Raw genomic sequence first — 16463 nt, 5'->3', positions numbered from 1 at the left:
GGGCCCAACAGTGGCAACCTGGCAGTGAGGCTTGAACCGGCAACCTTCTGATTACTGGACCAGTACCTTAACCACTAGGCTACAGCTGTCCTTCAGCAGAAGCTTTATAGACGGTGTTCCTATGGTTATTTACATTTGCAGCATTTGGCAGACGCTTTTATCCAAGGCGACTTAGAATTATTACTGAACACGATTATGAGCAGTTAAGGATTAAGGGCCTTGCTCAGGGGCTTGATCCGGCAACCTTAACCACAGAGCTATCACTGCCCTATCACTATGAGTGGTCCCAATAGTGGCTAGAATGGTGTAAACCACTGGCATTGGACCCTGTAGCAGAGCAAATGTGTTCTCTGGTGTAACCTAAACACCAGAGAACTACCAGCCTGGTGCATAGCGCCAACTGTAAATTCTGAGAATGGACACCCTAAGTTTTTGTAACTGGGTAAGAATTTAGAGCTAAGCCTTTCCAGAGGAGTAATGTTTGCTGTAGGTGACAGGTATGCGTGTACCTGTGGAGGGGCCCTCGTGGCGTGATGGTTTCCGGCAGGTAGTCCACTAGCGGAGCCCAGCAGCCTCCGTTCGACGGCATGGGCAGAGGTTGGGGCCGGTTACACTCTAACACGCTCATGAGCCAGCCAGCATACGGAGGTAACGGGTCATCTGTACAGAAAATATAGGACTAGTTATTTTATACAGTCATTTTTAGTAGTTTTGATATCAATATCAATAAAAATTAAATATTTGTATACTATTGTTAAGCTATTTAAGATATGCAGAGCAGAAGTAAAGTAACTGAGTGCTCACTTTTCTCCTCATCGTAGGAGCCGCCAGAGCTGTTACTGTAACGTGATTCTAGGCGGTTATGCGCCCGTACGGCTTTACTCAACCTAGAAAAATACAACACACACACACACACACACACACAAAACTTAATGCATACTGGCATATTTGCGAGACATACTATCGGTCTATAACGCTAGCCCACCGCCACTAAGATCCAGGTTTGAATCTCAGTGCTGTCATAACTGGCTGTGTCTGAAAAGGGAAAAGCTGAATCCCTGTGATGGATTAGCGCCCTGTCTAGGGTATCTGGTGGAACCGGGCCCGCCGTGACCCTGACCAGTATAAATGAAAACACCTGACTTGCCTCTCCTCGCTTTCTCGAGTCATTTTCACCTCGTCTGAGTCCTGGATGTTTTCCGGTCCTGCCGGCACGACGGTGTTGCTGCTCGATGTCGTGCCTTCATCAAACACATAACAAGACAAACGTCTATTAGGAAATGTTTGTGTTCGGTTGCAGGAATGTATTTGTTTACTCGGGATTAAGTGATGTGGTCACATGACATTCAAAGCTTAGTGCTGTAAATATAATATATGCTTTTAGTACTTTACTTTCCCTAATTTCAGGTACAGTTTAAAAATGTAGTTTTAATAGTACAATGGAACCTCCAATTCATAGACAAGTCATTCCAGGAGGCTGTTTGAATTGCGATTTACCATAAGGAATAATGTCAATTGGATAAATTTATTCCTTCAAGTCTGGGTTACCTATTTACAGCAAGAACAGTCTCTTCTTTCGAGACATCAACCTTTTTTAATAGTTCTTTATTTTTAAATATGAATAATACGGTCGATTTTGCCACACCACACTGACTGGACGGGACCAAGACCCTTTTTTCAGTTCAATTGTCATTCCTAATGCTTTCCTTTTGTAGTTGGTTGAATAACTGATCTCTTTTGGACCCGTGATTACACTTGTTTTCAATTCCTGGTCTTTTTGGTGATGCTTGGCTTGATTGTTTTGTGTTGTCACCAGTTATAGTACATTTATTATCATGCTTTTATTTTATTTTGTTTATTTATAGTTAAGTTAAACAGTCATGTTCGACAGAGCTTGGGAAGAAATATAATCAAAAAAAGGAATAAACTGGACCTTTGACACGTTTTGTGTCTTTATCAAGCATATAAGATATAATTCTTGAAATATTTGAAGTTAAAGTGGAGGACAGTCAGTGAGTAGATCGTTAGTTTGAGATTTTGGACCTAAAATGTGTGTTTTTACCTGAAGCCACGGCAGAGATCTTACTGCTGGCTGTGAAGCGGTAGAAAGGTGGATTGTCACAGTGGAGCACTACTGGGTTGACTGGGTCGGTCTGCTGCAGTTCGAAGAGCAGCTCCTCCATGGTCTGAATGGTGTTGTTCCGACACAGATAGATCACCACCTTCTTAATCTGAGAACAATCAGAAACGTGAAACATAACGTGTGTGTAAGAAACGTCCACATGAAGGATTAAAGCGATATCTCGGTCATTGTGTGCTTACATAAGGCAGGAGTGTGGTGTCACTGCTGACCCCGCACAGACTTATGAGAAACTGCAGCGTGATTCTTAGGTTGTTGCTCCATTTCTCGTTGGACACCAAGGCGTTCCATGCGTTCTCCATTTCTGGACCTGGGAGCTCGTCTCCATACTGAAAGGAAAACAAGAAGTGGAAGAATTTGGCTTCTGTTTGAATGAGCGAATTTTCTTTAACCCTTTGAGCTCTGGTGTAGTTTTACAGCTTCCCCCCAAACCACCTAAACATCATTTGGGGGATTCCTGAACTCCTGAACTCTCTGAGTTTGAATCCCCCTAGAGGACATAATTGGCAGTGCCTGCAGCAGACAAAAATAGGCCATTAAAAGCTGCCGGGTGGGAAAAACCGGACTGAATGTGGGGTCCTGGACTCAGCGTAGGTGAATAAGAAGGGGTCGGTGGACTGCACACGCGTCAGAGGGGATGTGAAGCAGGCAAAAATGCCCTCCTCTTGACACAGCCGGAGTCTCCAGCAGCGTAAGACAATTTGACTAGGCTAAATTGGGGGAAAAAGGGGAGAACGTGCATAAATACGGCTTGGATTCCGTTGTACCTTGGCGGTCATGTACATGAGATTGTTGAGGATCAAGGACGTGGCCTGTAGCGATCCCCATCCGTTGCCTCTGAGTGGGTGCGAGACGCCCACGCCGTCCGCGTGCTCCCGCGACTCCTCCTCCGGGGTGCAGGGACTGGAGGCCGGGGGCAGCAACCCGGTGTCCACCAGCTCGATGTTGTTCAGCCAGGGCAGCAGGTAGGTCAGCATTATCTGTCTGCTGTTGGGGTGAGTGGTGGAAAACCTCTGGCTGACCTCTGTGTGTCAAAGAGAAGAAGAAATCAAGTGCTGAGAAAGAAGTGATGCCCTTTCATTCCTAAATACAAGCAAGAACAAAGAACACACACACACACACGTACACACACACACGTTTATTACCTGAGAATAGGGGGAGGGTGAGCTCAGGATACATGCAGGCGAGCTGGTTAGAGAGCTGTGATAGAGAAACGCTGTACAGCGGAGGTAAGGGTCCGTGTGTGCCGTACAGGATGTTTCCTGACTTTTGTCCCACAAGCCTTTTAGAGTACATGGACAGCTTCGTCTCCAAAACCTGCCCATCGAAAATGAAAGCGAAATTAGTGTAAAACTGGAGTGTTAAACTACTACTGAAGAAAAATGTGGACGACGTTTCCAACCTGCATGAGCTGCATCGATATCTCGTAGATCTCCCGGCTGGTGTCGGAGGCTTTGAAGAGCACCAGGTTCAGTAGGGTCACCAGGTCACACGGGTAGTTTCTGAAGAAAGGAGAAGGTGTTCATGTGTGTTTTCTGCTGTGATGACCTGTGGTAACCTTGCCACACCTCGAGCCTCGCGACTGAAGTGCGGCCAAAATATCGTAAACAAAAGAAACAAAAGAAAAAAAAGCGACGACATTCGCAGCGGGCGGCACGGTCGCCTCACAGCAAGAAGGTCCCGGGTTCGATCCCCAGGTGGGGCGGTCCGGTCCGGTCCGGTCCGGGTCATGTTCTCCACGTGTCTGCGTGGGTTTCCTCCGGGAGCTCCGGTTGCCTCCCACAGTCCCAAAACATTCAGTCAGGTTAACTGGAGACACTGAATTGCACTATAAGTGAATGGGTGTGTGTGTGTGTTTATATATTATATATATATATACTGGACTGGAACCCCATCCAGGGTGTTACTGTGTGCCTTGCGCCCATTGAAAAGCTGGGATAGGCTCCAGCACCAAAAAGCCACCCTGATTGGATAAGCGGTTACGAACGTGAGTGAGTGAACATTCGCAGCCTGCACTGGAGAAAGTGGACAGGACAGGGACGGCGCAGAACTGAGAACTGGTCACAATACGACACGATGGTCTGACCGCCTGTGACAACCTCATGATAGGGAGCCAAGGACTCTGAAATACGAGCGACACCCCAACTCCACCAACCTATGCGGATTTACAGGTGGGTTCATGCAGACTCTAGATGGTTCCAGACGGAGGTTCCATAAAAAGATTAAGGTATTCTGGCGTCCCACACCAGTGGAAGACCAACACGTCAATCATGTGCACCTCCTTGCCCCCTCTGCCAGCCATATTCAGGAAGGTGTGTGTGCTGTAAGGATGTGTTTTCATAAACACCAACATCAGGATTATAAATAGCAACGACATTTCACATAGAACTTCTCACCTGCTTCCACATACTGTAGCTATGGCCTTGAAGCAGCCCGATGCCAGCTGGTAGGAGCCAGTAAAGCAGCGATCCACTGCCCAGTTAAACAGGTTGACCTGATCTGGGTTCAGTTCCAGCAGCAGGATGACCACCTCACATCCCAGACGATGCACCTAGGTGGTAAATATTCCAGATGACCTCGATACGTGATGGAATAACAGGATGGCTTGGCTTCATAGGCCGAAGAAAAACCTTCTTACCCGTAGATCATGACAGCCGAGGATATTGTCGAGCCACTTGTAGAGATAACCATCAGTAGACAGACCCACATTATCGAAAACAGGGCCACAACATAATACTGCTGACATGGCCTAAAAACACACATATTTAACAGGTAAACACACCTACTGCTATTCACCCTCTATTCTAAATTAAATATCTCATAACCAGTGTCCCAAAACCACCTATCAAAACCAATACAGAAGGTTCAAGAGTCACGGTTTGCTAATGACGTATACACCTATCAGCCATAACATTAAAACTCTCACTGTCCATGTTATCAGCTCCACTTACCATATAGAAGCACTTTGTAGTTCTACTGTACAATTACTGACTGTAGTCCATCTGTTTCTCTGCATGCTTTGTCAGGACCCCCACAGGACCCCCACAGAGCAGGTATTATTTAGGTGGTGGATGATTCTCAGCACTGCAGTGACACTGACATGGTGGTGTTGTGCTGGTATGAGTGGATCAGACACAGCAGCGCTGCTGGAGTTTTTAAACACCTCACTGTCACTGCTGGACTGAGAAAAGTCCACCGACCAAAAAACATCCAGCCGACAGCGCCCCGTGGGCAGCGTCCTGTGACCGCTGATGAAGGTCTAGAAGACGACCGACTCAAACAGCAGCGATAGATGAGCGATCGTCTCTGACTTTACATCTACAAGGTGGACCGACTAGGTAGGAGTGTCTAATAGAGTGGACGGTGAGTGGACACGGTGTTTAAAAACTCCAGCAGCGCTGCTGTGTCTGATCCACTCATACCAGCACAACGCACACTAACACACCACCACCATGTCAGTGTCACTGCAGTGCAGAGAATCATCCACCACCTAAATAATACCTGCTCTGTGGTGGTCCTGTGGGGGTCCTGACCATTGAAGAACAGGTTGAAATGAGGCTAATGAAGTATGCAGAGAAACAGATGGACTACAGTCAGTAATTGTAGAACTACAAAGTGCTTCTATATGGTAAGTGGAGCTGATAAAATGGACAGGGAGTGTAGAAACAAGGAGGTGGTAAAAAAAAGAGAACAAAATATAACATTATTGGCTTTTCCAAACTGTATTTATTGCTGATAATCATTCCGATTCACAAACACTTCAGTACGGGACCCTCGTACCTTTAAAGCGCAGTACTGGTAGCGCGTGATCTGGTGGTTGCGGTCACTGTAGCGGTCCAGAGGGGTGAACATGACACTGAAGGGTCCGGCCCACTGGCTAAACAGGATGAAGAGGTGATGCCGCAGACTCTGCTGGGGGAACAGGAATCGCCGGTGGTGCACTAGAGAGGTAAGATGAAACGAAATGAATTAAAATGTCGAACTCGCATCAAACGGCAAACTCTCACTGGTGGCATTCAATACAGATACCTGGCACACACTGGATCAGGTTGGCCACCATGCCGCTAAAATGAGCTCGGATGTCCTTCAGGATCTCCAGATCTTTATCGTTCTCCGCCTCCAGCAGCATGCGGGTCAGATCCACGTATTCCAGGAAGAGAGCTCCCAGAGCCAGAGAATCCCGCTCTAACGCTCCGTTCGTGCTAGAGAGAGAACAGAAGTGTGTTTAGACGTACCATCTGGCTTTCAGAAAGCAGAATTTATAGAATTTTTTTTAGAATTCGGGCTCTACCTGTCGCTTATGACCCCCGAGTCGGCCAGCAGCTCAAAGATACGGAGCAGCTGCAGTCTCAGCAGATCCCTCCTCTCCCGACGTTTCTTATTCTGTATCGGGTGCGAGAGAGAGAGAACAGAGATTTAACATCTCACAGCTTTGTCCTGGTCAGGGTCCATGATTTCCCTGGAATCACTGGCTGTGATGCAGTGACACACCCAGGACGGGACACCAATCCATTACGGGACCTTGCCCATCCCCCCAGACACAGACACAGCCAATCATGTCTGTATGGTGGTGGTGTGTTCTGCAATTTCCTTCGGGATCAATAAAGCCTTCTCATCTCATCTCATCTCTTCTCACCTCACCTCATCTCTTCTCATCTCATCTCTTCTCACCTCACCTCACCTCTTCTCACCTCTTCTCATCGCATCTCATCTCTTCTCACCTCATCTCATCTCACCTCACCTCTTCTCACCTCACCTCTTCTCATCTCTTCTCACCTCACCTCTTCTCATCTCTTCTCTTCTCACCTCACCTCTTCTCATCTCTTCTCACCTCACCTCTTCTCATCTCTTCTCACCTCACCTCTTCTCATCTCTTCTCATCTCTTCTCATCTCACCTCACCTCTTCTCATCTCACCTCTTCTCTTCTCACCTCTTCTCATCTCACCTCACCTCTTCTCATCTCACCTCTTCTTATCTCACCTCACCTCTTCTCACCTCACCTCTTCTCACCTCACCTCATCTCACCTCACCTCTTCTCATCTCACCTCACCTCTTCTCATCTCACCTCTTCTCACCTCACCTCTTCTCTTCTCACCTCACCTCTTCTCACCTCATCTCACCTCTTCTCTTCTCACCTCACCTCTTCTCACCTCACCTTATCTCACCTCACCTCTTCTCACCTCACCTCTTCTCTTCTCACCTCACCTCTTCTCACCTCACCTCATCTCACCTCTTCTCACCTCACCTCTTCTCACCTCACCTCTTCTCATCTCTTCTCATCTCACCTCTTCTCTTCTCACCTCACCTCTTCTCATCTCACCTCTTCTCTTCTCACCTCACCTCACTTCTTCTCACCTCACCTCTTCTCATCTCACCTCACCTCTTCTCATCTCTTCTCTTCTCACCTCTTCTCATCTCACCTCACCTCTTCTCTTCTCACCTCTTCTCATCTCACCTCACCTCACTTCTTCTCACCTCACCTCACCTCTTCTCATCTCACCTCACCTCTTCTCATCTCACCTCTTCTCACCTCACCTCTTCTCATCTCACTTCTTCTCACCTCACCTCTTCTCATCTCACCTCTTCTCATCTCACCTCACCTCTTCTCATCTCTTCTCATCTCACCTCTTCTCTTCTCACCTCACTTCTTCTCACCTCACCTCACCTCACCTCTTCTCATCTCACCTCTTCTCATCTCACCTCACCTCATCTCTTCTCACCTCACCTCTTCTCATCTCACCTCACCTCACCTCTTCTCATCTCACCTCACTTCTTCTCATCTCACCTCTTCTCTTCTCACCTCACCTCACCTCTTCTCATCTCACCTCACCTCACTTCTTCTCACCTCACCTCTTCTCATCTCTTCTCATCTCACCTCTTCTCTTCTCACCTCACCTCACCTCTTCTCATCTCACCTCACTTCTTCTCACCTCACCTCACCTCTTCTCATCTCTTCTCATCTCACCTCTTCTCTTCTCACCTCACCTCTTCTCTTCTCACCTCACCTCTTCTCACCTCACCTCTTCTCACCTCACCTCTTCTCTTCTCACCTCTTCTCACCTCACCTCTTCTCATCTCATCTCACCTCACCTCTTCTCATCTCTTCTCATCTCACCTCTTCTCACCTCACCTCACCTCTTCTCATCTCACCTCACCTCACTTCTTCTCACCTCACCTCTTCTCATCTCTTCTCATCTCACCTCTTCTCTTCTCACCTCACCTCTTCTCACCTCTTCTCACCTCACCTCACCTCTTCTCATCTCACCTCACCTCACTTCTTCTCACCTCACCTCACCTCATCTCACCTCACCTCATCTCTTCTCATCTCACCTCTTCTCTTCTCACCTCACCTCTTCTCACCTCACCTCTTCTCACCTCACCTCACCTCTTCTCACCTCACCTCTTCTCATCTCTTCTCACCTCTTCTCACCTCACCTCTTCTCATCTCATCTCACCTCTTCTCTTCTCACCTCTTCTCACCTCACCTCACCTCTTCTCACCTCACCTCACCTCACCTCTTCTCATCTCACCTCACCTCTTCTCACCTCATCTCTTCTCATCTCACCTCTTATCTTCTCACCTCACCTCTTCTCACCTCACCTCTTCTCATCTCACCTCTTCTCTTCTCACCTCACCTCTTCTCATCTCACCTCTTCTCATCTCATCTCATGTAGATGCCCGACCAGCTATAAGCATTGCAGGGGATCCCAGCAGTAGTGGGCTAGTGTCATTTACATTGATAGCATTTAATGTATATTAGACAACTAGCCATAATTTGCCCAAATCTGGCATCTTCTCCCCGTGTCCATGTGGGTTTCCTTCGGGTGGGTTTCCTACAGGTGCTCTGGTTTCCTCCCACATGTCCAAAGACCAACTGGTGCAACTAGAAATTGTCATAAGTGTGTGTGTGTGTGAGTGCTGGCGAATGTACCTCTGGTCTTCGCTCCAAAGCTTCTTTCATGAGTGGATGGAGCTCCTCCACCAATTCCCTGCACACACACACACACACACATTTAGCATAATCAATGAGATCTCAAATCAATACATCAAACAAACTAACACACATTAAGGGGTAAAAAGAAAATGCACACTATGTGACCAAATGTATGTGGACAGCTGATCAGGAGTCAGATGGATTGCAAAACCCCATTCCAAAACAATGGAGTTACCCCGAGGCCTGGTTTGCAATCGACGTCCCAATGCATTCCAAAGGTGTTTAATACAGTTCTGGGTTCAGAAAGTTTGCTTTTAATTGGATATTATTGCTCTGGGCTCTGTGTGCCTTTTTAAACCCCAATTTGGGTACATAGGGCACAGCAATGGCTCTAACAAGTGACCTTCCCAAATTGCTGTCACAAAATTTGGAGGACTTCATGCAGCTGTTTGCAATAATAAAGAGTGATGTCTACACTCTTTTAGTATACAGAGAATATAATTCTCTACTAGGCTTAAAATATGTACACGCCAGTTTTAAACACCCGTTGCTAAAGGGTACATAAATATAATATATTGTGCGCTGCTGGTGCTACAGCGTCAGCAGTTTGTCTATAGCCAAGCTTACGGAATGCGACCGTGGAGTGCTGAAGCTCACACTGCGTAAACATCTTCCATCCTCTGTGAGAACGATGCTGAAGGGTGCGACACATTCTGGCAGTTTCATGAAGGAATGTCTGAACACATACTGCCAACTGTAAATATTCTGAGAGGAGAATCAATGGCGTGGAATTTGTCTATTGTTTAGAACAAGCCTCTTAGTTCAGAACACTTTAATTCCACACTTTATAACACTTTATGTTGTGCCAGATAACACGACGTCGTGGCAGATGATTACTAAAGGTTGTGCAAGTTTGGCAAGTAAGAATTTCTTCAAATAAAAGTGCCAGACCTTCTGTATGCTATTAGTCTGAATTTAAAAAATTTACTTCCTGAGACAAAAGCACCATACACAGTTCCTTTACACTAATACGTTTTGAAAACAGATTCCATTGGTGACTCGACTAATTATTTAGTGAAAAGGAAACCCCTGTGATCAGACTGGTCTGACGGCTGCGCTGTCTGTGCTGCGACTACAACAACACGCAAAAAAACACTGACGACTGCATGACTGCATGCTCGACGAGTTCCTACACAAAAGCTTTCCAAAACAAAACAGGTGAACCATCCGACGTCTACAGTGCTGTGAAAAACGCGGCTTTAAAATGATCCTTCCGTTCATCAAACATAAAGATTCATTCGAGACCTGGATCACCCATGTGATAGAGTAAATATCTACTTAATCAATCAGTTAACATGAAATTCGACTGGGTTCAATTCCACTGGCCACACCCAGGCATGAAAAAGCAGCAGCAATAAGATTCCAATAAAGATGCACACTTTATATTGAAATCTACCAGTCTGGAGAGGCTCTGGGACTCCAGCGAATCACAGTGAGAGCCTTTATTTACAAATACAGAAATTTGTTTTTTACATAGGTGATACAGGTTTAGAATAAATGTTTATCTTTAATAAATGGAATCTTAATTTAAAAGCTGCATTTTCTATTCAATCATGTTGCCTTTATCTTGTATTAAAATGGGACAAATAAGCAAAAACAAGGAATTGGGGGGGGGGCAAATACTTTTTCACAGCACTGTAAAGACACATACAGTACAATGAAATGCTGTTTTAACACATCCTTGGAACCATGATGCTTAAGAGCCCTGCTCAAGGGTCCGACAGTGTCTGCTTTGCGTCTACGCCTCTTGATTTCCCTGAGCTGTAGGTGTAGCGTCACCTGAAGACGAGGGAGTTGGTCCGGCCGAAGCCCAGCACCAGGGACTCGGTGAGGTCGATGCCCTCGAGCCGCATGAGAGGAACCAGCTGCTTGAGGAGCCAAGCTACCGAGGGGGTCCCGATCACCTGTGAACATGTTATAGCGTGTTATAATGTGTTATAATGTTAGAGCAATGTTTATTCGTACGTACCTTGTTGTCGTAGGTGATACTGCCGTCAGGGGTGGTAGCCATGATCTCGGGGGTGGAGGCTCTTAGGTGACCGGGGCTCATGATGCTTGGCTTGGCTACTCCCAGACACAGGATCAGGTAGTTCCTCCAGAGCGTCACGTAGCTGTCGGCCTGTCCGGACGCGCTGGTCTTTTTGGCGTACACTGGACTACTGCGGCGGGAGGAAGGTAAAAAATACAAATATTAAGACCTACTCACTTATTCCTACATTTTTAAGGGTGCTCGGAGGGTGCAGAGGTCTATTATGCTACCCCAACCCCACTGAGATCCTGGTTCCAGCCTCTGTGTTGACATGGGCTGTCCGACCATCTACAGACACGTCAATTTGTAAAAATAGCATTAAATTAAAACCATTAACACTTTAATCCAAAGCGACTTATTGTGACAGTATACAGTCTGAGCTCAAGGGCCAAACAGTGGCAACCTGGTAGTTATGGGGCTCGAACCGGCAACCTTCTGATAACTAGTCCAGAACCTTCGCCGCTGGGCTACAACTACCCTGCATACATATACACGTGTTCAGTACGATGAACTGAATTTTCCGCGTATCTCAGTTTGTTTGGTAGCTGGGGGTCAGAGCTCAGGGTCGGTCATTGTACGGCGCCACTGGAGCAGACAGGCTTAAGGGCCTTGCTCAAGGGCCCAACAATATGTGGCTGCATAGGAACCGACAATCTTTCGATCGACCTCCCTGCGGCAGGACGGAGTTCAAAATTACGGACAGTCAGACATATTTCTTAGGGTTGCTTGGAAGGCACCAAGGTCTATTATGCTACCCCAACCCCCCCGAGATCCTGGTTCCAGCCTCTGCGGTGACATGGGCTGTCCGGCCATCTACGGACACGTCTGGCTATGTCTGAGGTGGAGGGGATGGTCAGGACAAAAAGCATTTATATCCATTTAAATACACAAGCGTATACATTAAACAGGGATATATGTGGTGTTTAACTCACTTGGGGTCCACTAGAGGCATGAGCAGCTGCAGCCGCGTGAAGGCGTACGGCCAGGCGTAGCTCAGAGCCATGGGGCAGTGCTTGGGCAGGTGCTCCTGCCGTAGGAAACTGTAGAGGCAGAGCACCCAGGGGTCCTTCACCGACTGGGCGAAGATCCACACGTGTGAGGGGCTCTTGACGTCGTAGTGGCTGTTCACCAGACGTGCGTTCCACTCCACCAGCCACTGCAGATCCACGTGCTGGTTCAGAGGCAGGGTGGCCTGAAGAGTAAACAGGAGCGTTTACCATACATTTTACCAGCATGAAACTGCTCGACTGTCAGTCTCACACACCCTAAGCATGTTCCTAGGAAGACAAGGAATTCCTTCACCCCACAATCTCGAGTATTGTCGGGAATTTCAGTGTTCCCGCCGCTGCTTAATTATTGCCGCCGCGCCATCAGAATTTATATAACGACATGAAACCGCTTTTATTTTGGAGTGAGGAATACAGGAAGTGGCAAAATCACGCCTAACCGCGCTGCTTCTATCTCTACACACCTGACAAGCGAGCGCGAGAGGGAGAAAAAGAAGAGAGGAAAGAAAGAAAGCTAGATTAAACTAGCTAACGTTAAGTTAGAAGGTTTTACAGGTGAAAACATTTAGAATGTTAGTTTGGGTTTGGCACATACTGCCTAATGAATGGAGCCTGTTTAGATTCTAAGCTTTGAAACAGTGCTGTCAGGGCTAATGTGCTCATTTTGAACTCGGATTAATCACATGACCGAGTTTGACCCCGACATTTATTTAGTAAATTAAGAGATTTTAATTCATAAATCATCAAAACTACACTGAGATGATTATAATAAAGAAAAAAGATTCCTCTATCCAGTTCGTCATGTATACTACACTACACGTGTATTTGTTTTATTTAATCCTCCCCATACATAATTAATCACAGAATATTGTTGCAATTAATAAAAGTATTGAATATAAATATCATTTGTGTTGTGTTGATTGTGTTGTTCTTACATTGATTCTTTTATTTTACATTTAAAGATCCAATAATGCTTTTGGGGGCCGCGGGTGCGGGCGTGTGTGTGTGTGGGGGGTGGGTGGGGGGTTGAGGGTGCCTGCCACCACTGCTAAAACAAATTCTAGAAATAATGAATTTATAACATTATTATGGGCAGCCATCACAAGCACTCTTGATGCTGCACGACTGTAAATTACCAACAAATACAAGGCCACTTTACAGAACCAGGTGCACCCTATGGTGCACGGTGCAAAAGCACTTTTCTTAATGATGCATCTTTTATTTCTGTACTGACTAAACCTGTGTCCTTATTAACCTTTTAGGTCCTTAATATGAGCATATATTGTGCTCTCTCCACACAGACGCATTTTACGTCATCCTGCGCTCCTGAGAAGAGGGCGTGTCTAAATTCGTGAATGCTCCTACCGAGGCGCCTTCATTCCGAGTGATGATCCGGCTGAATGACGAGGGAGCGCCCGACGCCTCCTCAGCGCTGAGGGCGATCCCAGCATTCAGTGCGGCACGACTTCTCTCACAATGAACGACAAACGTGGCGGACGGACGGAATGCGGAGCAACCAACGGAGTTCTAATCACATGTAAATAAATTCTCGTTGATGTTTAATCTGTATAAAGGCGCACAATTGTCGTCTATTTGTAAATTCGGGTGACGTATTCGCTGTAATCTCTAAGTAGAGCGTCTAAATAATCTGATTATGAGTTCCATGTCTTATTAGAATCCTCTCTACTGAGGCAGCTGATCAGGTAGGCAGTAGAGGCAGCAAGGCAGCTCACGAGGTTTTCGAACAGACCCAATATCAGTAAGGATGATGATACCTAAGGAGGAGAGGAGAACCGTGAGCGCTTACCGAGTCAGACACGGCCACGTGAACAAAGCTTTCCATGACCGCAGGGCTGAGCTGGTCCATCACCTCGATCATAGGCTTATCGTCATCCTGAGGCAGAAAGAGACGGGACACGGCTTGTAAACATAACACTTCATTACTGTTAAAGCCCAAAAACTAACAGACAAACGAATAATAAAAAGCTTTAATATAAAAGAACCTATGGTCATTACATCTGCCTGGCCGATGGCGGTGAAGAGTAAGCGGATCTCTCGGAGTACAGATACAGCCAGTTTGCGTGTGCTGGTCTGGCAGGAGCAGAGCAGGAGGAGGGCGAGACCCTCTACAGCGTGCAGCACCGTGCAGTGGGGGGTGCGTTCAAGTGGCAACCTGGAGCCCCCGCCACCCTGAACACACCAACACAAAATCTATAAGCCTCTTTTAAAACGTTCATTAGGACCATCCTGTCTATAGTCTACAGTCTAATGTAAAATTAAAGGCGTGGCCTCCAGTGTGTAGTGCTGCTGTGTTATCGACGTGCCGTTACCTCGGCTGACCGCTTGCCCGGCGCCTGCAGTGCCAGTCTCCACTGCGTGAGCAGCTGCAGCAGCAGTTTTACCGACGTGTCCTGCAGCCCCTGCTGCGTGTCCTGCACCTCTCTGAGCAGGAAGTTGGTGTACCCGAAGAGGACGTCCTCCCGCCAATCAGAGAAGTCCAGCAACAGACTCTGCAGGGAGTTCTGGGCGATCAGGCGCAGCTCGACGTCCATGTGGACGGTAAGTCTGAAGAGGAACAAAACAGAATGTGACACAGGTACTTTCTTAACCGCTTAGGGTAGGGAGCCTATCCCGGCTTTTCAACGGGCGCAAGGCACACAGTAACGCCCTGGACGGGGCGCCAGTCCATCGCAGGGCAGACACACACACACCCATTCACCTATAGGGCAATTCAGTGTCTCCAAGTAACCTGACTGCATGTTTTTGAACTGTGGGAGGACACCCACGCAGACACGGGGGAGAACATGCAAACTCCACACAGAAAGGACCCGGACCGGCCCCCCGCCTGGGGATCGAACCTTCTTGAGTGCTACCCACCGAGCCAAATAATCATTTTTAGGCTCTCGGGTAGCGCAGCTGTAAATAACGCAAACCCAATACTGCCGGGATTAAAGGTTTAAATCCTTGGTGGTGTTATCGACCGGTCAGGAGTCCACACACAGGCAGGGTTGTCTGAAAGGTGGGGTGGGGTTGGGTGATCAAGGCCATTCAATGGATTGGCGTCCCCTCTGTGGCGTGTTACCGCATTACACTCATTGATTCCAGGAAAGCAAGACCCACAGCGACCCCAAAATTAAAAGTTATTAGTTAATGACAATTAATATTAAAATGTATTTTAGTAAACCGAATAACATGAACTGAACACAAAACAAAACCTCAGTTCAGAAAACGGTAATAAAAATGTAAAGCAGTTCATTATAAATATACGTTTTTTTCTTTCAAAACGAGCTCTGGGAGTTTTTGTGTCGTTCATATGTTGCTTGGTTTCCGTTATTTTGGCCACCTCATTTATTTGCATTTATTGCCGTTTCGTTTGAGTATTTCAGCTACAGTGTGGTTCTACCGTGGTCAAGCATCCTGCAATCCGCCTCGCCGTTACTCCCTACACCGTCACGTCTGTGTCCAGTGGGCATTTGTATTCGTCCTTTTGATTTCCCTGATGGTTCGATTTGGGACTCACCTGGACAGCAGGTCGATGAGCTCGGGTTTGGACATGCCGTCCGGGAGGATACGCGGAATGGCCGCTACACACGTCCTGAACAGGTCGATCTTTGGCTTTCTCTCACCGCTGAGAGTCATAAAGGAAGAGAAAGAGAGAGGTGAAGGGGCGAATCTGACTCGCGACGCTGTGCTGTACGTCTCCCACACATTCACACACACAAAAAAAAGACCTGGTTATGAAAGTGGACTGCAATGTAAAAGCATAACAGCCACACATAAGCATCTCTTACTGTATATCTGAAATACCACCTTGTATAATTCTTGTGGTATGACCACAAACATAATGTTAATGCTGACCTCATACTGTTCATATTTTATATATTAATAATTTATTAACGATATCATTAGTGCAGACTGGTCAGACTGGTGGAGTGAGGCACGTACGTGATCATGTCCTCTGGTTCCTTGTTGAGCATCTGCACGTTGGTGAGCATCATGCAGCGTCCCACCTCCTTATCGAGGTGCCTCAGGATGTTATCGATGGCCTTCCTCACCTGCGAGTAGTACAAGGCCATACCTGAAAGCACAGACAATATGAGATACATGGATTGCTCAGAAAGTAAATAATAATCAAAATAATAACATTCAGACACATTTCTGCTGTAATACTGTTAAAAAACTGAGCATCTTGTCTAATTACACCTTCTGTAATCTGTGTTCCATGAATTATAGAATGAAATGAGGTGCTCGGGTGGCACGGCAATCTATTACACTAGATTAAACGCCCTGTC

At 46.8% G+C, this 16463-nt stretch overlaps 1 protein-coding gene across 6 annotated transcripts in view; it reads right to left on the bottom strand.

Annotated features, from left to right (window-relative positions):
- The window catches only part of fryb (furry homolog b (Drosophila)), a 96071-nt gene that overhangs the window by 20495 nt on the left and 59113 nt on the right, over nucleotides 1–16463 (bottom strand). For all 6 annotated transcript variants that reach the window (XM_063013848.1, XM_063013849.1, XM_063013850.1 and 3 more), the window contains 22 exons: nucleotides 16117–16249; nucleotides 15692–15799; nucleotides 14502–14736; nucleotides 14188–14361; nucleotides 13979–14065; nucleotides 12097–12356; nucleotides 11105–11294; nucleotides 10915–11039; nucleotides 9073–9130; nucleotides 6432–6523; nucleotides 6170–6342; nucleotides 5921–6081; nucleotides 4779–4889; nucleotides 4537–4691; nucleotides 3543–3642; nucleotides 3286–3457; nucleotides 2908–3164; nucleotides 2323–2469; nucleotides 2063–2231; nucleotides 1148–1241; nucleotides 805–887; nucleotides 510–660 (listed from right to left, as the gene is read on the bottom strand). In XM_063013848.1, coding sequence (XP_062869918.1) covers nucleotides 510–660; nucleotides 805–887; nucleotides 1148–1241; nucleotides 2063–2231; nucleotides 2323–2469; nucleotides 2908–3164; nucleotides 3286–3457; nucleotides 3543–3642; nucleotides 4537–4691; nucleotides 4779–4889; nucleotides 5921–6081; nucleotides 6170–6342; nucleotides 6432–6523; nucleotides 9073–9130; nucleotides 10915–11039; nucleotides 11105–11294; nucleotides 12097–12356; nucleotides 13979–14065; nucleotides 14188–14361; nucleotides 14502–14736; nucleotides 15692–15799; nucleotides 16117–16249 — 3235 coding nt within the window. The remainder of the gene's footprint in view (nucleotides 1–509; nucleotides 661–804; nucleotides 888–1147; nucleotides 1242–2062; nucleotides 2232–2322; nucleotides 2470–2907; nucleotides 3165–3285; nucleotides 3458–3542; nucleotides 3643–4536; nucleotides 4692–4778; nucleotides 4890–5920; nucleotides 6082–6169; nucleotides 6343–6431; nucleotides 6524–9072; nucleotides 9131–10914; nucleotides 11040–11104; nucleotides 11295–12096; nucleotides 12357–13978; nucleotides 14066–14187; nucleotides 14362–14501; nucleotides 14737–15691; nucleotides 15800–16116; nucleotides 16250–16463) is intronic.

This window comes from Trichomycterus rosablanca, chromosome 18 (genome assembly GCF_030014385.1).
Source record: "Trichomycterus rosablanca isolate fTriRos1 chromosome 18, fTriRos1.hap1, whole genome shotgun sequence".
NCBI classification, from domain to species: Eukaryota; Metazoa; Chordata; class Actinopteri; order Siluriformes; family Trichomycteridae; genus Trichomycterus; species Trichomycterus rosablanca.
This window is presented reverse-complemented; position numbering and strand designations above follow the sequence as displayed.